The 22,512-nt window shown below is 40.2% G+C and overlaps 1 protein-coding gene across 4 annotated transcripts in view; it reads right to left on the bottom strand.

Annotated features, from left to right (window-relative positions):
- TESK2 (testis associated actin remodelling kinase 2) overlaps positions 1 to 22,270 on the bottom strand; it is an 84,974-nt gene extending 62,704 nt beyond the window's left edge. The window contains exons 1-2 of one of the 4 annotated variants that reach the window (XM_075097766.1): positions 22,030 to 22,270; positions 13,861 to 14,161 (exon numbers count right to left, since the gene is read on the bottom strand). In XM_075097766.1, the coding sequence (XP_074953867.1) occupies positions 13,861 to 14,082 (222 nt within the window). In that variant the 5' untranslated portion in view covers positions 14,083 to 14,161; positions 22,030 to 22,270. Of the gene's footprint in view, positions 1 to 3,619; positions 3,639 to 4,463; positions 4,483 to 8,073; positions 8,160 to 13,860; positions 14,162 to 22,029 lie in introns of those variants that run through there. The other 3 variants (XM_075097768.1, XM_075097769.1, XM_075097767.1) reach the window with 3 other exon arrangements.
- Positions 22,271 to 22,512: the final 242 nt, after the last annotated feature.

Genomic DNA, 22,512 nt, shown 5'->3' with positions numbered 1-22,512 from the left:
ATATTCCTATCTACCTGCCAGGGAAACTAGAAGTTTGACATCTGCAAATGACTACTGTAATACACAAAGATAATACGTAATCAGATACTGTAGCCATGTCCTTATTTTCCTATTTAATTTGTAATACTTATGGTTAAATATTTCCCGTGTTACTATGGGTTAACCCTGTATGTGAAGATGATGGTATTTACATAATCTGCAGATGCTTTTGAAGCAAAACACATGAGTTTTCCTGATATATAATTGCACCTTCAGTGTTTTACAGTATATTAACAGTTTTGTACTGAGCATGCAGGTCCCCCCCCACTGTACCAACAATGTCATCATCGCTACTCAAACACATTTGTCAGGTTTGTTTTCAAAGTCTGTACAGGAACCCTGAGAGAAAGTTTTATGTGGGGCAGAAATAATTTCCTTACCTTTCTTTCATAAATCTTTCAAATAAATGTTACCATGCATGAGTAAGGAAGTCAGTCTCACATTTCGGAACAGAGCCTGCTGGCGTACAACTAGTGCTACTATAGTCACAGTTGCAGCACTAGGACTTGACCACAACTACAAATAAGAAGAGATCAGGGAGTATAGAGGAGCTACATTTTCCTTACTTGAGGATACTCAAGTTTTGATAGATTGCTGCATTTAATAACTTTCAGGCTATAGCCAAAAACAAAAGCTCTAAATTGTTTGTTATTTAAGCTTTCAAGGAACTGCTCGTCTTCAGAATTAAGTTCTCCTAGCAAAAAAAGTAGCTAATGAAATATACCATGCCATTTCTTATGAATCTCCTTGTTGCCAGTAAAAGCTCAGAAGCACAAGAATTACGCAGGACTTAAGTGCAGGCAGCTGGTGTGAAAGTTACAAATTGACATTAGTGACTCAGTGTTAGGCCTATTGTCAGCTATGGATTAGTTAACAACGCAATGCTGTCTCAGTATCGATTCCACCAACAGAGGTTTCATAGCTCTGTCCTCTCCTCAACCCCTAATCCAACAAGACCATCAAACAGAAGGCCCCACCCATGCAGAGCAGCGCCTGCTGCTGCCCCACACAACGGGCCGTGCAGCCACCCCAAAGTGCTCTCAGGCTGTGACAAGCACAGCGAGATCTGGTCAGCAGCCGTGGTGACCCCCAGAGGTAGCTCATAAGGAGAGCAAAAGGGAGTCCCTACAATTTGGATATGGCCTCAGCAGCTACTGGGAACCAGACATCTTAGATGACTTGTATACAGAATTCCCAACAACTGGAGAAGTAAAGACTAACAGAAGCCATATCATGCAGGTTTTGCAGTTCCTTTCTCTAAACATTACCAATGTCTATTAAGGGGCTACGAAGAAGCATTTCCTATGGATCTGAGGCAACATCTCTTTTCTGTTACTGCCATCAATAATAATTTGCACTTTTCATTTTTATATTTCATGCTAGTCAGTAACATAAGCATTTGTATTACCATCACACACACATTCTCCAGGCACAGGCAGTGAAATCCACCACTGAAATATATTTAACTTGCCCCCACCTCCCAATACCAGTAAATAAGTGTTCAGAGAGGTGTGTCACAATGATCTTAAGTGATGCACCCTGTTCTCTAAGTGCAGTCATGTTAATACTGGACATATGCCAGCACAGTTATTTGAAGAACAGTAAATCAGCACCTGTCTCTCAGTATCAGCTATGAATGAGCTTACACATATGTGCATGTTTGCCAACTGGCAAAACACAAAAAATCACAGAGCTGCCAACCCAGCACATCTCCATCCAGAACAGAAAACTAAACAGATCATTTAACTGTGCTTGAGAAATTATTATGGAAAACAAGACAAAAAGCCCACAACCATTTCTGTGCCAAGGGAATCTTGCCACCTGCTTTGCCCCTGGGAAACTGCACAGTGATACTCAGATTGGCACAACTTGTCTTCCAGAAGAAAATCAAAGGCCCAAAGGACACTGAACTACTGAAGTCACTGTACTAAACAAAATCCAGCCAGGGGTTCTCCCTTACTGCAAGGTCCCACTTGTTACAGTATCAGAGTGCTTTTCTTGTTGTCAGAATTTGTGAGCATTCTCACTAGTTGTGAGGACAACAAAGACTTACCTCAATATATCAGCTGCTCAGCAAGAGTTAGAAGAGGCCACATTTCCAAACAGGTGGTAAGTACATTTCAGACCAGACAACTTTACATTAATCTTTTTTTTTTTTTTTACTGAGTATTCTTTTAGCATCAAGTTTGTTTCAGTGTTTTTTGTTCTGGCTTTTTACTAAAGAAAAAAATACTTCGCTTTTAGGTTATAATGATAGTTCCACTGTATTTTCCAGAGATTTCTTTCTCCAGCAGAGAAGCTGTCTGGCCAGAGAAAGTGAAACATACTGTAAGCAAAACTCTTTCCCCTCTTTGTTAGTTTCCTTCACTCAATATAGTTTTAGACTTTACTTATAGTGATGCCAAGTAGGACTGTAGGAAAAAGTATTACAGAAATATGATTTTGAAAGTTTTCTGAAAATTTTTCAACACCACAACAAAAGGCTAGGCTTTCATTAGATCTGCTACCTGGTGACAGCTTTTGAGTCACTCCCAGTGTTTCCCCAACTGGTGTTATAAAGTGATTATAACATGCATATCTTAAGACTGCTAGTCAGAAAAATAGATAATCAGGACTTCAGATAATAACTGTGAACTAGTCTTCCATTCCACTTTGTATTTCAAAGCATTCTCAGTTCTGCTGTATGTAAGAGTGCCCTGCAAGACAGACAGGTAATTCTGAACTTTAGTGATACTCACACATGAGTGGGGATGAAGCAATTATTTGCCCTGGTTGTGAAATCCATAAAGAATAATAACGCAGGTGAGGTTTTTAATTCCTATATTAATGATCTCTTGGAGTAAGGCTTATTATTTAGTACGTCTCCCCACAGCCTATGCCCTATAAAAGCACTGGCTAATTAAGTGACAAGGACTAGGATGACAGCGACTTGGCACCTTAATAACCAAAAAATCATTAGCAAGAAGACGACAACTGTCTGGTTTAGTGGTCACCATACAAATCATCTTCGCAGTTGCTAGAAGGGTTCCAAAAGGCTGATACTTCACGCATCAGTGTAAGACAAATCAAACTTACAAGACTTCTACTTTGACTAAGAAAGCACCGGCATCCTCAGGATTTATGCCTCATCTCGGTTCCAGAATGGTGCTTCTTCCTACTCCTGACAAGCACCAGAGTAGAGAGAGACTGATTACAACCACCTAGCTGATATAACTCAAGAGCTTGAAATGAAGTTTCAAAGTTATTCTAGCCTTCCTGGCCAGTTTATATAACAGAGCATCTGCATTCACAAGCAAACAATTAGTAGCATGTTTTAACACTGACTTCACATAAGAGCCTCAAACTTGCTTCTGTCATCTTGAGCAAGGCAAAGGAATTTCCGTCCCTAGTCTAAAGGGGAAGATTTTCAGCTTAAAATTGAATCCCATTGAAATGAGACCAAAAACCACGCGTGGACAAGATGATTTGCTGTCTTTCTAACAGACAACACATCACACAGGGAGGGCAGCAACAACTGCAACAGCTCTATCCCACTGCGTCAGAATGAGACGACATTTAGAAGAGGAATAACACACCATACCTGGGTGAGGAAAGACATGCACTGCTCAAATGGGTGTCACTTCTCAGTCAAGGTATATTCCCCATGCCTACAAGACCAAATATTAGATCTGCATAACCAACAGGTAAAATAATCCACTTACTCCTTCCCTACTCATTTTCCAACCTACAAGGACTTCTGCCACTATATGTCATAAGCGGAGTCCTATTTTGCCTGATGTAGCAACACCAATGTCAAGAAGAAAAAACCAAAACACTTCAGTTAAAAAAAAATTCAATTGTCTAGACCATTAGTTGCCTTAAACTGTTGGTAGCTATAGGTTTCTGAACTTATAATATTCTGAACAAGCTTAATCAAGAACAGTCTGAAAAACCAGAATGGCTACACATACCACCAATGAACCAACAGGAGAGAGAGGACAATTTCTGGTTGGTGAGGCTGTTCCCATAGCCATTTAATTTTTAAAAATAAGCACAACTATTACAGCTTCTAGCCAATGGGCCTTATTAAGCTTTTTTTTCCACTACAACTAAAGAGCACCTTCAAAAAGCTATTTTCTAATTAGAAGACCATTTATGCACTGTAATGGCATCAATTTTTATACACCAAACACATTAAGACTGAAGTAATTCACTAATCACTTTTCTAGTTATGGAACCGATTTTTATTGTTATTTTTGCCCATGTGTTAACACCAAGTGTTAAAATTCCCCAGCTCTAGAAAGTCAAATATCCAATGCTTAAAAAGTATTTAATACATACAACTAGACAGTTTCCTACAAATACTTCATAGGGTAACTAGAATAAAATACCATTTAAGCCTATCAAATAGTCCCACAAATATCAAGGATACTGTGTGATCTCACCTATAATGTGTTACAAAGTTTTTGAAGAACACCTGCATTTGTTCAGGACCTGATCAGGCTGCTAATTCCAGAAGCAAAGAGGATCCTTTCCTAGTGCAATCCTTACATTACCTGTTCAAAACAACACATTAGAAAAATGAGGAGACCCTGAAACTGAAGCAGTAAGGACAAAGAAAAAGCATGAGACACATTTGAGGTTTCCTGTGAAATTTCACATTATCAGCTGACTTCTTCAGTGCTGCCTTCAGAATACTTTTAACCTGAACACCAGAAATACTTCCTTATGAGTTATGTAGAAAGGTATTTTTGTTGTACTTCAAATTTCGAAATGGGTAGTGTTACTATTTTGTTCCTTGAGACAAAATTACAATGCTACTAAATAGAGAAGGTATGAGGAAAGCACATATAGATGATGGAAAGCAAATCTTCCAGATACTTTCTCACTTCCTTGGAAGATTTTTACCATCCCTCTGCCAAGACCTTCTGTGCTTCCAGCTCAACCAGATGAAGGGGTGGTTCATGCACATTGTCTTCAGAGGTAGTCAGAGTAGCCTCATCTACTGTTGGAGGTTCTTCAGTCCAGTGTGGCTTATGCAACCACTCCTCTCTTGCTCAGTTAAATTGATTCTTCAGAGATACCTGGGAGTTAGTATCTTCCATTGCAGTAATCTCTCCTATCAGCTTTAAAGAACAGGTTAAGGTGATGTCCGTGAAGAACAACAGATAAAGCTGCTTTTGCCCTGGGACAAAAGGAGGAAGAGCAAGGTGACATGAATTCTTTTCCAACCCTAACCTTTTGACTCCACAAATCTATAAAGCAAAGAAAAACATAAAAGGTGTACCATATGGTAGGAAGGCCTAAAAAGTAATTAAAATGCCTAAGCTTGACATAAGCAAAACTTGCAGAAAGCAGTTATGCCTACTGGGCAAGAATTAGTTTCCAGAAAAAAAAAAAAAATTGCAATTATCTCCAGTAGGCTGCTAAAGACAAGAGGAAAACTCTTCTTACTGCATTTTAAGTCTGGGGACATGATGCAAGTTCACACACACACTGTGTTAGCCAAGCTATGGTTCCAGCGACACTAAACCTCATATACAATAGCTACCATAAAGAAAAACACCTACACACAATTAGTCTTCCTATCATCCTCTACATAAACACACAAGCATTCTGCCCAATTAAGTGATTTTATGGAGATATGTCACCATGAAGAATGTAATGTTGGCCTAAAGCATGGTGACAAAGTAATGAAACTATTCAAAAGCAAAAGCCAGAGTTGTACTATTAGCCAAATTCATCCCTTAGATTGGTATTAACAAAGAAACTGTTACCTGTTGTCAATGTTTATGTTGAGAGTTTTGAAATAATCATAATATACCCTTTTGATTATTAAGAAAAGTTTGTCTCCAGATGGAATGATCAGCATATCACTGATTTGTGCTGACGTGTAGCCCCTTCCCCCTTAAAAGAACTCATGGGGAAAGGTATTTGTTTGACAGTCTTGAAGATTTTATGCAGCAATGAGGTGCACACAGAGGAGATGGTAAGAACTTGCTTGTAGCATCCTGGAAGCGTGCTGGGGCCTTGTCTGCAGGAGGGAGCTCCATACCAGGCTCTATTCTCGGCCATCCTGCAAAGGCTGGCAATAATGCACAGACTTGCATTTGGATTTAAAACACATTGACAGTTCAAATATTGCAGTGCCTGCTTATCTGTCAAAACCCAAGTTAATATAGATTCCAGCTCTGGAAAGTGCTGTCTTCAAACTGAGCCACTAGTTTCCAACACCTTCTCCAGTGGGATTTTGCTGAGCGTGGGCTGCAAGCCAAGCAGCAGCAACCTTGCCTTGAATTCAGATTCTCTTGCCATTTTTCCCCTGCACCTTTTCCACGTCCTTTTTGCAGTCATCCTCTCCTTTTAATCTGAACTGGCATTACTTTTTCTGCATGCTTCTTTATAAAACTACTCAAATATCTCCTTCCCTCCTTCCACACACTCACAGACATTTTACTCTTGGAAGAAGGCCTCTGTTGACATGATGTATCACTAAATGCCACAGGAAAACTGAACCCTCTGTCAGTAATGAGTTGCTAGTAGAGTCAATAAGCAAATAGACAGGACCACCTGTAGAAACAACTCAAACTAGGAAGTTCGAGCTATAAAAGGATAGTTTAAAAAAAAAAGTAATAATAAAATATGGCCTGGGTACACAAAAGGAGGTTCTAGAATCTTCTATAATGGAAGTTTAAAGGACAGGCTGAAAATAGCTACCAAGAACAGATCACATACACGAGCCTAGCTCAGCTAAGGATACTGTATTAGTTCTCATAACATCCCTTCCCAGTTTTACGTTAATTTTAAAATTAGGTGATAAGATTTATTAAGCTAATTGTATAACTGTTTTACTATAGCAATATATGTACCTGAACAGAAACTTCTGTAAGATATCTGGCTTCGTGCCACAACCCACTATGACAAGATTAAAGACTGGCTCAAGATACATTTGGACGTGACAAAGCAGTGTAAGACAGGGGAGTCTTTTCCAGAGCTTCCAGAGGAACTGAGCTCAGCCTCCTGTTACTCAATATTCTGCGTTCACTTACAGCTCACTGATTGAAGTTGCCACTCACAAAATTTGAAACTAAGTTTGTAGCATGACCCTGTTCACATTATTTCATTAAGTAGTGAAGTCCACTTGATATCTTACATCCATCCGAGCAAAAATTAACACCTAAATTAAAAACTTCACTACAAACAAGAATTGAAGGCTACAGAAGAGGAGACCCTCATCCATTAAACATAGGGTACTAACATGCTATATTAACAAAAAGTGGTGTGTGTTTTATGAGAGTATGACACAAAGCAAAAAGATAGTTTCTACATGTGATTATTAAGAACAAAACCAGGGCATTCTGTGTTGGGATGTCCAGTTTACAAAGACAAAGATATTGGAGAAGATGTTGGAAAGACTTACACCTATATTGCAAGAACTAGGTCATTCCCAGAGTGGGGGTGGGATAGGAAAGAGACAGAAATTGGGACTGAACAGGCCAAAAGGGTCAAACCCTAACTTGATTATGTACATGAAGTTTTATTGGGAAGAAAGAAGAGGTACTAAAAAGATGCTGGCGCAGACAAAACAATACAAAGAACAACTGAGTGGACTAAAAGGTCCAGAGACTTCAAGGTAGGTACAAATTTACAACAGTGAGATAAAACACTGAGCACTGCAACCTATGATACTGTCTTTTAGGTCTTCAGTTCAGAACTGAATTAGAAAAACAACAAGTGGAGGGGGTGGAAGGAAGCAAAACAGTGTTTTATGTGGTGCCAATATATGCTGTAGACAAAATACCAGTTACTGGTGAAATATAATGACCTTTGATTACGTGGCAACGTGTGTGTAGATGATCTAATAATCCTTCCAAACCTTAATTATTTAAGAAGTCCATAATGCATCTATTTTTAAACATATAGTTTAACCATGAGACATGATGGGCAAAGTATGACATGAAAACAGATATTCATGCCAACCAAGACAGATACTTTTTTGGGGTGAGGGTTGGGGGGATGGGGGGTGTGTCCCTCACTCTATTATACAGTTCTTACCCTGTGTTGTTTATTCTAGTTAGCAAGTTCTGCCAAACCAAGGTCAGAGGCCAAAAGAAGAAAGTGACTACTGTTTAACATCAAACATTTCTGCACTGGACTCCGAGGCCTGCAAAATTATAGACAGAGATATTTTAATGAAGCAGAATGGTAATCAAGTCATAAAGTGCAAAAAAGACAGCTCTCAATGAGTCACTTTGGGAAAGCCACATCAGTAGCGCCTCTCAGATCTACCACAGTCAGATGTTCCAGAGATCAAGCCCACCAGCATGACAATGTGCCTGAGAGACACAGTATCATAAATGATACAAAACAGAAATGATACTAGATAGTGTACATTAGAGGTAACAGAACTACAAGTTTTATCTTAAGTATAAGTATTTGATAAAAAAGAATTATATGTAAGTGTTGTTCACGCTACCCCTAAACAAAACTCCACAACATCCCTGTTTCTCCTTTCACATTAGACAGCCAGATGCTGCCTACCTTTAAGGCACCTTGAAGATACTAAATAATGAGAAACAGGATCCTACCCTCAGGCACAAGGTATGTATTTACACAGGTGTACCTCCCCTGATCAGTCAGCACCTTTGAAATTCAGAGCACATAAATTTGACCGTACAAAATAATGACTAACAACTAATTGATGAATTGAGGACCATCATCCCAGGGTTTTCAAATCAGAGGCCCTGCAGCATAAGCACATACAGCATGAATAGCCTGAGGATACTGACCCATTTGCACCCACCACCCCTCTTGTTAAGCAAGTTGCCCTCTCTTTGTATTCAGACTCGGCCTTGCACCTGGATAGTGCTAGTTTCATAGGCTATGGAGTCCAGACATCACAGAATAGCACTGACGTACTTCCAGCATTTGTTTCTCAAGGGTGTCCATGTCATACTGGCACTAAGATTCACCATATTTTGTTTTTCATATTGTTTCAATATATCTTAAGACATCTTCATAAGTAAGCCAGGCAAATGTGATCTAGAAGGAAGTTGCAATGTAAAACTATAATCAGAGGAGTAGCTAGTGGTTCACCAGTAAACTCATAAGATGATCAAGTAAGACTCTGGAGGTATCTGCCTGAAGTCAAACCAGAAGGTGAAGGAGGACCAAGCACTTCTGAGACAGAATTAGAATTAAAGGTGGTCTTGAAAAATTAAGAAATGCTTTAAAGGGGGCAACACACACAAAAAAAAGGCAGCCCCCACCACCCCCCCAAAAAAGTATGTCTCAGTTGGCATGAATATCTGTGCAAAAATGGGAAAACTGTGCAGGCAGAAGTTCTGTAACTGAGATCCTTTCTGCAGAGGATCATAAACTGAGTGCTTAGAGCTTGGTGCTGTCAGAAGTATGCTGAAATGGGAGGGCTGATTTCCATCTCAAAATTTTTCTCTGGAGGCACCCATGCTCAGCTGTTTAGTATTTCAGCTCTGAAAGGCAGTTTATGTCACATTTTGCCTTGCCTTAAATATCTTATATTCATAGCCTCAGCTTTGCCCATCAACCATTAAACAACTATTTCATTAACTGATTTTTTTGAAGGTGTTATGTACCTTCTTCTCTGCTTACAGACATACACCTGGCAAGGTCATTCATAAGACACAAACTATACTGACACATTGCTTAGAGTATTTAGTAAGATGGAATTTTTCTCTCTGATGATTAATTTCAAATAGTAAGTCTATTGACTCCTGCAAGGTTAAAAGCACAGTTAAAGGTGCTTAAGACTGTGCCCTTGCTGGCCTTAGTACCGTCTTCACATTTGATCTCTGCCAGTCCCAAAGACAATCTCTGGAAAACTGCACTAGCCTTAGCAGTTTTGTCAGATCATGTTTCCTGACAAATAGAAATTATTTTCCTCCGTTATACATATGTCAGCTCTCCAGCTATTGGGAAGGGGGAGCTTTCAGCAGTTAAGCTCATACTTAAAATAGTTCTATAGTGCAGGGACACCTTGCTGCTAATCAGAGTGACCCAAACATAATTTAAGAAGACAATGACAATTCATCTTCTGATAGTATTGCTAATTAGATGGCTAAGCATATTTAAAACAGCAGAAGAACTGTCTGCAGTGAAACAACTATTTTAGCATCCAGAACTGCCCAAGACAAAACCATTAATTCTTCCCTGGATGTCAAAAGACTTCACCATTCCTCAATAGTAAAAACCCGCAAATTCCCCAGCAACCACACCTGTACATCAACACGACCTTCACAACATGCAAACACACCGGACACTGAATTTGCTCAATTCTATACTGGATAAGTGAACCCTGTTTTCATGTATACATTAATAATAAACTGCCAAAAGTCCATTTTTAATATTCAGCCAAAGTGTCTAAGTATTTCCAGTCTCTCTCAAAAGTTCAGCTACAGAATGCAGAGCCAAAAAGAATACCTGAAGGAATTTTACAGCAAATTTAATATCTTATACTGGCTTTGAACCTGAAGGTATATTTAAACAGAAAAAGATCCTGGGTTTTAGTCTGACTGCTGTCCCAACACACATTTTATAATTAATATTATCTATTTACAAATACAATATTAAGCATAATACGGAAACTAATCTCTCCCACAATTACTTATAGCTCTCTCAGTCCTTATTGGTCTTCCCAGCTAGGAATTTAAAGGTTTGGGATCACAGCTGGACATTGTTCATTTACATAGACAGTCTTTGCCTAGCTCCATCTTAAAAAGCAAACCTCAGTGTGCTGCACTTGCTGCTAAAAATTAGAACAGGCACTAGTCGGCTGCTTCAAACTAGATCGCTAATAGTTTGAGAGTTCAGGTTTTCTAAACTAGTTTCTATAATACTTGAAATTCATGTTCACCCAAATACTAAGATTATAGTGATGGCTAACAAAATCAAAATGCTAGTTTAATACTTTATCCTGAATAAGCCACAAAGTTTAATTTGTGTATGAACGAAGGTGCACTAGAAATGCTAAGAGATCATGCATAACACATGTAACCACTAATATATACATCTAAGTTGCAATGTACTCCTATTCCCAAGTTAAGAGAAAGCAACTTCTATCCACTGTGGTAGACTATATTTTAAAAAGAATTTCCACAGAAAAGGATGGAGGGGAAGAAATCACCGAAAACAATTGTCAGTTACATAGCAAAACAAAAATCCCAAACCCTCAAAACAGCCCAAGCATTCTTTGCCAAATCACTTGAGTAGTCCAATGTACGATACTCACAAAACAAATACACAACTGAAAAAAGCTCTGGTGACATGGGATTTTTTTTTTGAGATACCTTTGCTAATTTAAAGAGAAGGCTTCATTGCTCTTGTAAAGTTACTTACGCAGTAAGTCTAGAACTATCCTGGATTTTTCTGTGTTCTGTCATTTAGCTGGAAGCCTGCAGATCAGACTGAACTTTTAACTGTATCAAACCATGAGGCTCTCCCTCCTGGAAGCACATCAAGGTTCTTGCGTGAAATCTGATCATCAGCACAGCAGGATTAACGACAGGTGGTCAGGCTGATAAACTAGCAGAACAGAAACCTGCTTAAACGAGTATAGAACTGCATCTAAGATAGGGTACTAATGCATTCTCACCCCTTTGTGCCAAAACTGAAGCGAGACCTTGTTTGAAGCTGATGTGAAAGTAAAGGCTTTATCACTCGTCTCCCTGCAGAAGGTCTGTGGTTGTTTCTGGGAAAACAGACACTAGATACTCAGGCTCCGAGGGACCATTGCACTCAGAGTAATGCCACTGATTGCAGACGGACACGGTGTGATGGCTAGTTTAGCTTACTGAAAGGGGGAATGGCAGGGAACGGTTTTTAAAGAGGTAGCAGACTTACTTTATGCACAGGAAGCCAAACCAGATATCAAGGATTTCTCTCAATCAACATAAGTTCTCAAAGAGATGTTTACCTCTGCATGACACTACCTGACTAAACAAAGTGCTCTCATAAAATAAGATTTTCTTAATAAATCATTTACTATGAATGCTGGAAGTCTCCCTTTACTTTTAGCCACTTTTCCCCCCCACCTACTTTTCTTTTGCAGCAACCAATAATACCGTACCTTTCTGCTGGATATGCAAGCACCTTCCCTCAGGGCACTTCTCCATGACGTTCCTCACCAATGCATGGCAGAATATTACAGCTATTTCACCCAGTAAGTCTATCCACAAAATATTTGACTATTTGACTACAAAACTTTTTGAACTCCCAACATAAATATGGTTGGCAATACTACTATAGGATAAATTAATAATGTAAGCAGTGGAAAAATCGAAGTATTAAAGAGGGCAAAACCCTGAATTTACACAATAGGAAAAGACACAATGCCCCATCAGCAACGCTGAGGTAAACCTAAGGCAAAACTACTCCAAAACATGAATTCTGAAATTCGCACAAACAAACCAAGGTCTGTTATTCCCCAGTTACTTAGAGATGACCCAAGTCTACTGGTACGCTTTTACACTTCACAGCAGCCTCATCATAAAAGCTGTAAAGATGAGTTCCAGCGGCAAACAGAACTTTAAAAGTCTGTTCATTTCATGTTAAGAAATGTCTGGACACAAAGACAGGTGCTACAAAATGCATTATAGAAAATTTTCCAAACAGGAAAAATAAGAAGAAAAAAAACACCCACAACAAAACCTGGTTTTCAGTTGGTATACAAGCTGGCTTTATGAAGAGCTGACCTGTGCCAAGTCTTCCAAACACCCCAAACAAAATTTTTCATGTCTGCCCATTTGAAAGAATTAAAACGTTGTGTTAGTGGAAATTAAATTTCATATGTCTAGCTAAACAGAAAAACTTCTGCAGAGTGACTTGCTTTTACACCAGACAAGTATATATGGAGATCTGAATGCCTGTGGGTATTAAAGCAACATTAAAAAAATTTTCATTTTCTAATTCACATAGTTATTCACAGCAACAAAGCTGGATAAAAGGTTTTTTGGTTTAACTTCTTAAAGAAAAGACCACATGAAGTGTCATGGAATGGACTTAATATATTGTGAGATAAAATTTTCTGGCATTTCGCTGAAATGGAAATAATCTGGAGGGTGACTTTGTTTAAAGTCAGAAACTAGGACAAGGAAACAAATTATTTTGCAATGCCTGAAAGCCTGGAATTCAACTCAATGTCCTCTTCCTCTATGATAAACCTTACCAGAACAGTCAGAAAGCAGAAATATCACCATCACTATAAAACTGGGGTTGCCTATATGGTTCCACAAACTGCTTTACAAAGATCCTATCCACTTCCCAGATCCATAGCAGCCAGCCACTGACAACATCAGTTTTTCCCATTCATACTATTTACTTCAAGCTAATCTCTGATCATTTGAATTAGAGGCATGGCACAACAAGCAGCAAAGGAAACAGAGAAGAGCAGCTAATTGTATTGTAACTGCAGTGCAATTAATTTCATGGTTTCAAATTCGGTAACTGTGTGTAGATCTAACACATGCATCTAGTGTTGGGAGGCAAAGGAATGAGTACAATCCCACAAAACTAATAACCTGGCTAAATTAAAGACATTCACACTTACATATAAGAGGACCAATAGCCATTGGTATTTAATACACTACATGAATGCGAAAATACACAACAGAGACCAAAAGCTAAACCAATTTTTTTAGCTTTTATGTTTCTCCCGAAGAGCCTCTGCAGCTCCCCAGATAGATTACAAGTGATAAAAAATAGCTGGAAGAGTGACAGAGGAAATATTTGAGACCTGCAAGTTCTTCATCACTCACTCTCAGCACAAAAAATGAAGCAAATATGGAGAGAAAAGAACTAAACACACACCTTGAACACATCAGAGAAGAAACCAGAGCCGATTTTTTCACGTGTGAAGTCATCAAGATGAGTAAGTCTGGAAAAGGCACTTATCAGGGCTCTGTATGAAGAGGTACAAACTCTTCCTATCTGGGATGCAGTCCCTTCTCCTCCAGTGCCACCATCAAAGTCTTCAGTGCGCTCCAAGCGTGGTGGAAATCCTGCTATTGAATTCCGCTTACTTCGGTCCATTTTGAAAACAAGGTTTTATTTTACCAAGGAAGAACTCACATCTTAGGTCATTTGCCGTCTTCTCTGCTCTTGTTAGATCCTAAAATACAAGAAATTGAGATTACCATTATCATAAACATATCTAGTAAGTTGGATAGGATTTCAACACAGCTTGCGCATATTTAAGAGAATAAGGGGAAAAAAAAGCAGAAGGTATCCAAGTAGGGGCATCAAAAAACAAAGGAGAGGGGAAAAAAACCAAAACAAAAAAACCCACCACAAAACAGCAAAACCAACCACACAGCATCATCAGTAAATACAGACAATCTAATGATCTTTTACTTTAGATTCATGGAAATAACCTCAGCTATTACAAGATGAATAAGTTTGGAACTCAAAATTTAACTGCTAACAAAATCTCTCATTCCCTCCCCCAGCCCCTTTCATTTTTTTACTTAAATTCTGGTTGCTAAAACAAGCAACTAAGCTGGAGGAAACCCACAAAATGTAACGTTCTATTCTACTTCACTGGCGGTTGGTGACCAATCTACTGCTATTGCAAGAGAACGTTTCACATTAGGGGCTGAACAGAGGATCCCTAACCATAAAAAACAGATCAACTTTCAGTTAACTTAAAGAAAATTGTTAGCTGTCAATAACAGTAGCTGGAGCACCAAAACCTTTGTTTTTAAAACTTCCAGCTACGAGCGTTCCAAGACCAGTTCCTTAACTGGTAGGACACAAGTTTATACATACTAAAGACCTAGCTCCAGATTTATAAAAATATCAACAATCCTGCTACAAAACCAAAGTATTCTTGAAAGAAAATGCCAGAACAATTCTCCCCACAAACATACTTTTTAACGCTATATTAATTTCAGTTCAACTGAAAACACAGGAAACAAGCTACATTTGCCAAGTAGAAGGGGGGGAAAAAGGTAAGGGATTTTTTTTTTTTCTTTTTAAGAGGATGATGAAGCAATCAGGATGACTCTGGAGCCCATCAAATTCAGCTTGGACTGGTAAACCTGACAGGTGGCCTACTTTTTTTAAAAAAAAAAAAAAAAAAACTTAGATTCAGGAGGTTATTTATCTTTTCCACACTTATCTGTTCATTTACAGCAATCTGGTGAGCCCCTACAAAACCTGAACAAAGTGAGCAGTCACAAAGAGGATAAATTGCCTTTTTTTTCCCTCCTTTCCCCCCCCCCCCACCCCCCCCAGTGTGAATGAAAAACTGGTGGGAGGGGAAGGAAACAATAAAATTAAAAAAAAAAAAAAAAGGTGGACAAAATAATCACGAAGCAGGGAGCAGGCCAGGCAATTATACTTCTATTTAAACAGATGTACAGAACATGAATATTACACTAAATTTGAAGAGCATCTCAAAAACAGAGGAACGCCAGCTGTCCTCTGAATATATAGCAGTGTTGCTATACCCATGTTTTGTATGCAGTGTATCTTTCAGAGATGCTCTGTGCCAACACATCAGAAAAACACATAGTCCTTCCCTGCCTTCAGAATAAGCTCTCTTGAACTCTTGAACTAGGTGGAATTAATTTGGAGGTTGTCCTCTCCAAAAAACAGGAAAAAAAAACACCTCCATATTTTTCAAGGGTGTTTATTTCAAATACCTTAACACCTACCTCTCTAAATAGGAGTTGGTGAATATAAGAGAGTCTTATCAAGGCCTCATTAAGATAATTTAATCACTACCAAATCCCATGTTGGGGTATTCCTACAGATTTTTATATGCAGACTCCCACATGCAGGAGCTTACTGCACTTTTCAGATTATACTACTACATAGTCCAATGTTATGGTGTGGCTGACTGCCACACAGAAGATCAGGATCCAATTTCTGACCTCATATTCTTGCCCCATGAGCCTTGAGGGTCTGGAAATGGTACAGAAGCACCATGAGAAGATAAAGCCTGTTGTATCTCCCCAGCTGAGAAAAATAGCCCAGAGAACCTCCTCAGCTATAGCGAAGATACCTGAGAATTTCCAAGGCATGCTTAAATAATTCCTTTTGATCTGAAAGGGACAAACTATGATTTGGTTACTTTTCAAGGAGAAAACAAAAGAACTGTCTATGGAAGGAGGACAGGCAGGAAACCAGTGTTAACAATTCATTTTCTGGAACAGTCTGGAGACTGACCAGAAAACCTGCTGTAATTGAAACAATTTTTTAAAACTTAGTTGCATCAGAGTAGTACCCACATGCACTAGACACTTTCTAAGTAAGGGAGCAAGCATTTGCCCCAGAAATGCAGTCTGACACTCCAGTATCACAGTAACACCATATGAAGTGGACCCAGGAGCTTCTAGACACCCCTGCTAAATCTAGTAATACAACACATCCACACCGCAGCCCAGCAAACTAAAGCAACTTGTAAATCAGGGCAGTAAGTTTACATTCTCAGGTGAAGTAAGATATATGCAAAAACAAACTAGGAAAGACTGCTGTTGTCTTACCTACAGGAAGATACCAAGTTAGATAAGCAATCTTAAACAGGAGGAAAAGCCTAACTTTGCCTTAAGTATCCAGATACCATTAACAAAAGATCAGCTCTCAACATAGTCTCTCAATCTAATTTTTTTAGCCAAATGAAAAAAAATCTCCTTCACACATACAGATCCTTTTGATTGAAATCACATGGCAAAGTTTCCAAAACTCTTTACAAATCCCACAATGAAAGAAGAGATTCAAAGTACTTCACACAACATAAACCCCAAAAGGTTTTGCCATCTGGATTCCGAAGTAACCCATTCCTTCATTTTTACCTGCTAGAGTTTGCCTTCTTTCCAGACAGCTACACAAAATCCTTGGAAATTATTAGGATAGAACTCCATTTGTCTAGTTTTCTGCCCAGGATTGCCTACACAGAATTACAGGAAAACTTCAAGTGGGCACAATTCCAAGCAGGCCTCCTGTCATTTTGGCCAATTACACTAATGATCACACTCTCAATGAAATCAACCAAGGTTTAATTGACTGTCAAGTCAGTCTGAGGTACTTTAATTTACTACCTTGTATGGTTAATTAAAGTGCACTGAACAGAATCCAAGACGATCCTGCAAATCCTGCAAGCAGCCAAAAGGTTGTTGGGTGGTTTTTTTCATATTAAAGTTCAGCTTAAAAACTCTTAAGCTGTGCTCAACAGCCAGTTAAAAAAAAAGACACTAAACACTCTAAAGAACATTTCCCAACAAATTCTTAGCTTTCAGACCAATTTTTCTGACATCCTTATACAAGAAAAACACACCCCACTCTGCCAAGACAAAAACATTTAGAAATACACCTCTCAAAACACATACCTGCCCTACTCATCCATTTATTACATTATTGAGAAGCAATTTCAGAATGTTTCATGCCCTAGCACATTTCAACTTCTTCGTTTAAAAAACACAAACCTTGAAGAAAAAAAAATATTATCCACGTTAATATTATACTAAGATCAGTTCCTCCACTGTACGAATGCATTGATTTTTGGAATTGTAGAAATTACTATAAATACAAATACTATCAGCATTTATTTGGTTAATTAGACATTTGGCATTCAAAACCAATGCCTAAGCCTGCAAATATTTAAAGATGTAAACCCCACAACAGCACATCAAGTTATACCCCACACATCAATGTAAAACTAACAGGTGACATATATTAGCCAGCACTTAACATTTTATACTTCATAGACATAAAAATGGGGAAGGCTTCTCAACTTTAGCAGCATCTCTTTAATGCCTCAGGGTATAAAACAAGATTCTTCCAAAAAAACATTTCAATTCATTACTAAGACTTTTTCTGTCTCCAGTATCTTTATAACGTGCATATTTGCACTCAAACGTCAAACTCACAATTTCCTAAAAGATGGCCTTAACAACAACAACAACCATTTTTAGACACAGAAGACTGTCGCTAGGCATTCAGCCTGGAAAGCAATAAATCTGATGGATGCATGTTATTAATTTGAAAAGGTTTTCTGAAGAACAAGATGCCAAAGCTTTGACATAAGTTATTTGCCAAGAGTTAACTATTTAAACTCTTAGTTTGATGTAGCTCAAAACACAGCACTACAAAAACATGAAGGAATTATGCTGGCAAGTGTCACTCAAAAAAAAAGGGGGGGGGGGGGGGGGCAGGAAGAATTCACTGTAGTAAGGTGCAAATTTCAGAGAAGCTTCAAAGGAATGTAAAGAACAAAATTTTCCAAAGACTGAATTGACTTTGAGGTCACCTGCCCAGGAAAAAAAAAAAAAAGAAAAAAGTGTTCAGGAATGAAACACAAGAAATCAAACTAAACAGGTAAAGAGAACCAGACATTTCACAATTTTGTTCTCAACGGCTGTCATCCATTTTCCTAACAGAGGAAAGTTCCTTGGTTTGTCCATAACTTAACTTCTTGTCTTTGGGAGAAAGATAATACCAAATATTTACAGACAAAGTAAATACAGTACCAGAGCTTGCACTATGTTTAGCCCAGCTCATCCTGAAGCTGAAGTCTTTTTGTCTACTTTTACAGGATTAAATCTTAGGGTCCAGTTTACACTCGAATGTGAAAATCCCACCATTTTCTATTTCAATTTAGGTAACACTTTGCTTTAATTTCGTCTCCCCTGTAGGGCATAATTCCTAGCTCTAGCCAGTACTCTCATAGTATAAGCTTCCCATAACTAGGGCTGACACTCCTCAGAACAGCACTGAATTGGCCCTACTACACCACTCCAGAAACTGGAAGTCTGCTAAAATGCATCGTCGTTTTATAATGCAAACAAACCTCCAAAGAGGCTAAGCAGAAACAAACAGTTCATTTATTTTGTGACTGTAGCCAAGTCTGAAACCAGTAAGAGAAACTAGCCATTAACTTATTGCAAAGCTCAGGACTCAGGGCCAAGGTTGTAGGTTTAAAAAATATTTGCATCCAGCATAGGCATAAATTCTGGCACATATTTAGAAGGCAAACAGAACTGGGGGGGTGGGAAGATCAGAAACCCACAAACAAACAAAAAAACGCTTGATCCTTACGCCCATAGTATAATTGCCAGCAGTTTCTAGGGTCCAATTATAATAAAAAACTAAACCTCTACAGAAGGACCTTGCAAAAATCCATTCATCTCCTAGTCTGGTTTTATTCCCTCCAGTCCACAGTGCAGACAGACTCTAGCCTAGTTACAGAGCATCGTCAGAGTTAAATAATCACTCAAGTAGACCATGTACAATACACAGCTGCTGCATCAAATGGATAATTATATTATGTTTGCCTAACAAAACAGCGCTCAGTAGAGACACTGAGAAGCCACTCATGCCTTCCAGGTGTCAGCAAGCTGACATTTGCTTTAGCTCTTGAGAAAAACAAAGGGAGGCAAAGCCTTCCAATACCAACAGGTATTGTAACATCTCAATAATCAAGGCATTTTCCCCTTGGCCTCTCTGCCAGGTTTATGACTGAGAGCTGACAGATCTGTTAGCACTGGGGGGGGCTTGCAGGAGACAGAGACAAGCAGCAACTTTCTGTTGCTTCACTGCAGCCAGTGAGACAATCCAGCACCGCAAGACAAGAAAAGAGAACAATAATGCTTGTAAGAGGGAGGAAGATCAAGTAAGCAGGCTGAATTACATACCTGACTAACCTCTATTGGACAAAACCTTACATATCATCAAACAAGACAGTCAATATTTGTATTTTCCAGCTAAAAGTATAATCTCCACAACTATTAAACACATTCCATAATCTACCCTTAAAATACAGCTGAAACACTAGTCCATGTTACCGCGAAACGGCCAGTACCGTGTTTACTTCAGGTACCAGCTGCACAAACAGAACAGTAACACAGTCTTCACTAACGCGTTTATGAATTTTTGAAGCAAGAACAGGGCTTCACAAATCTGTTGTTGGTAAGGTACTGGAGGCATTGGAGTCTGCTGGTATTTACATATCAATCTGAAGCACCCTGGGTACCAAGGAGGAACATGTAACTCGGTTTGTGAGCCACAGACCTGGAGCATACACAGTCAGCCTTCAGAAGCAACGTTATTTCAGCTACCTCCCCTCCTGGCTGCAAGAGCTATGACAGTTCTCCAGCACAACCAATGGGACAATCATATCAAAAAGTGGCTTAGCCACTACAAGAAATGTGTTCAACTTAAAAATAAGTGAGAGGGCCATATGAAAAGAAGCTTACTGTCTAAGTCAGAAGGAGGAGCTGGCAACAGACAACAGATGGAGCCAATGGGATAGCTGCTGATTATTAGATGCACTTACCGACAGACAGCTTCAAATTAGTATATTACTAATAAGCAGGAAAAGGGCTTAAAAATTTTATGAACATTGACCATTTTTTTGATCTTGCCTAGAAGAGCACTTATTTTTGTGCCAGGCTGCAAGGATCCAATAAAAAGCTTCGCCGTTGTGCAAATGCATGGTTCTCAGCTACAGGAAGAATACAGAAAGGGAACCTATGATGCAAGTGAACCACAAGCTTCATTCTTTTCTGCAGCAGACACAGAAGCAGCCCTTTAACCCTGAGTTTCTTTCATGAATTTGTGAAATCATTTACATAAAGAATTACAATGCAAAAGCACAAATGTATAGAATTTGAGGTTACAGGAGGCCTACACCACCACTCATGCAGACCAACTTTCTCCTTCCACAGTCAGAAAAATATTAAGCACTGAAGCAAGGATTGCTCCATCCCTACCTCCTGCTCCACTCCTGCTGCCAGCCAAGCATCCTAACAAAACAGCACAAAAGAAGTTCAAAGCAAAAACCATAGGAGAGCACACACTTGCCACCAGGTACAGGGAACACACACCCCTCTACCTTCTGATCAAGCTGCTCAGGTTTTGCATGCGAGTTTTACATTAAGACAAACCAAAACGGACAACAGAATTACACAGCCATGTCTACAGCTGTACAGTATACTTCTGCGAGAGTCAGAAAAATGACACTGTTATTGGTCTATCAGGATACAGTATGCAATGATAATTTCCAAAGATGAAGATGATGAAAGGCTTATGGCTAAAACACTGGGTATATCAGAGTTTCTCACTTAAAAAAAAATATCTTATCTTAGGTTGTAAATTCCACTGCCTAATTAGGTACATAGAACTGTAAGTCTGTTGATTTTGCAGACAATAAAATATGCTAGAACTCTGATCTCTACTAAAAAATTAATAATTTCAGTTGAAGCATAAAAGCTTCTCATAAATGATCCTAAATACTAGCCATGAGTCTTTTTTAGAGGGACAGACAGAAAGGTATAAACTTAAATAAAATTCAGTTCGGTACTCCTGAAATTTTAGATTTCAACTATCAAGGTACCACCTATCAGAATACCCAAGCTGAAAGTCCCCCGAACTTAAAGCAAATACAGTTCCCACCCTCAAAGGAATGCACCATGAAGAGCGATCATCTGCGTTTATATAGCACCTTTCATCTGAAGGCCACAAAGCAAACATATATGCACGTACACCTGAACAGCCGAGCCTGTCACTAAAACGTGATTCACGTATTCTTACAGGGTAAGAATACAGCAAAACCCGAGCCAGGCTTTCACACCTCTTGGTAAAGTGACCATTTTCAAGGCAATCCTTGCGTGGTTGGGAAAAGCCCCCAGCCGTGTCCGGGCAGCTCCTCGCTCCCGGTCAGGACAGGGGTTTCTGCAGCCGGCTTTCCCCGCAGCGCTCCGGTCCTGCGGCTCCCGCCCCCGCTCCACACCCCCAAGGGCGCACCCCGCAGCCCCCCCCATCTCCCCCGCTCACCGAGACGCACCGCTCGCCCCGCCGCACCGGGGCCGGGGGGACCCCGCCCGCTGCCCCCTCCCCGCCGCCAGAAGGCTGCCCTTCCCCGGAACGGCCCCCCTCTTCCCCCGGGGGCGCCCCCCAACCGCAAGGCCCTTCCCCTCGCCGCTCACCCGCAGGGACGCGGGGTACCCCCGGTGTCCCCCGCCGCCCCACGGCCGTTACCTGAGCGGCGGCGCCAGCAGGGCCCGCGGGCGGCGCGGCCTCTCATGGCTGCATACCCCACCCGCCGCCAAGCCCCAGCTCCTCAGCAGCCCGGCGAGGGTCTTCCCCGCCGCCGCAGCAAGCGAGGGGGCCCCATGTGAGGAGGGAGCCCAGCTGCGGAACCCGCGGCCGCGATCGCCCCAGCAGCAGCTCCTCCTCCTCCTCCTCCTCCTCCTCCTCCTCCTCCTCCTCCTCCTCACGCGTCCGCCCCCCGGCTGAGCCGCCCACAGCACCGGGGCGGCTCCCGACCGGGAGACGCCCCTCCCTAGCATCCAATCAACGCCGGGAAAAGCTGGATGGACGGTGGCGCTCGACCAATGGACGGAGGGAAGGCGGGCGGAGTGACTCGCAGGTAGTCCACGTGAGTGGCGCTTTCTAATTGGCCATGAGCGACTTGAGAGGCAGGAAGTTTGACCAACCGCACGAGAGACAACAACTCCCGAA

The sequence above is a fragment of the Phalacrocorax aristotelis genome, chromosome 6 (assembly GCF_949628215.1).
Source record: "Phalacrocorax aristotelis chromosome 6, bGulAri2.1, whole genome shotgun sequence".
Classification (NCBI taxonomy): Eukaryota; Metazoa; Chordata; class Aves; order Suliformes; family Phalacrocoracidae; genus Phalacrocorax; species Phalacrocorax aristotelis.
Note: the sequence above shows the minus strand (reverse complement) of the source record. Positions and strands in the feature narration are given on the sequence as shown.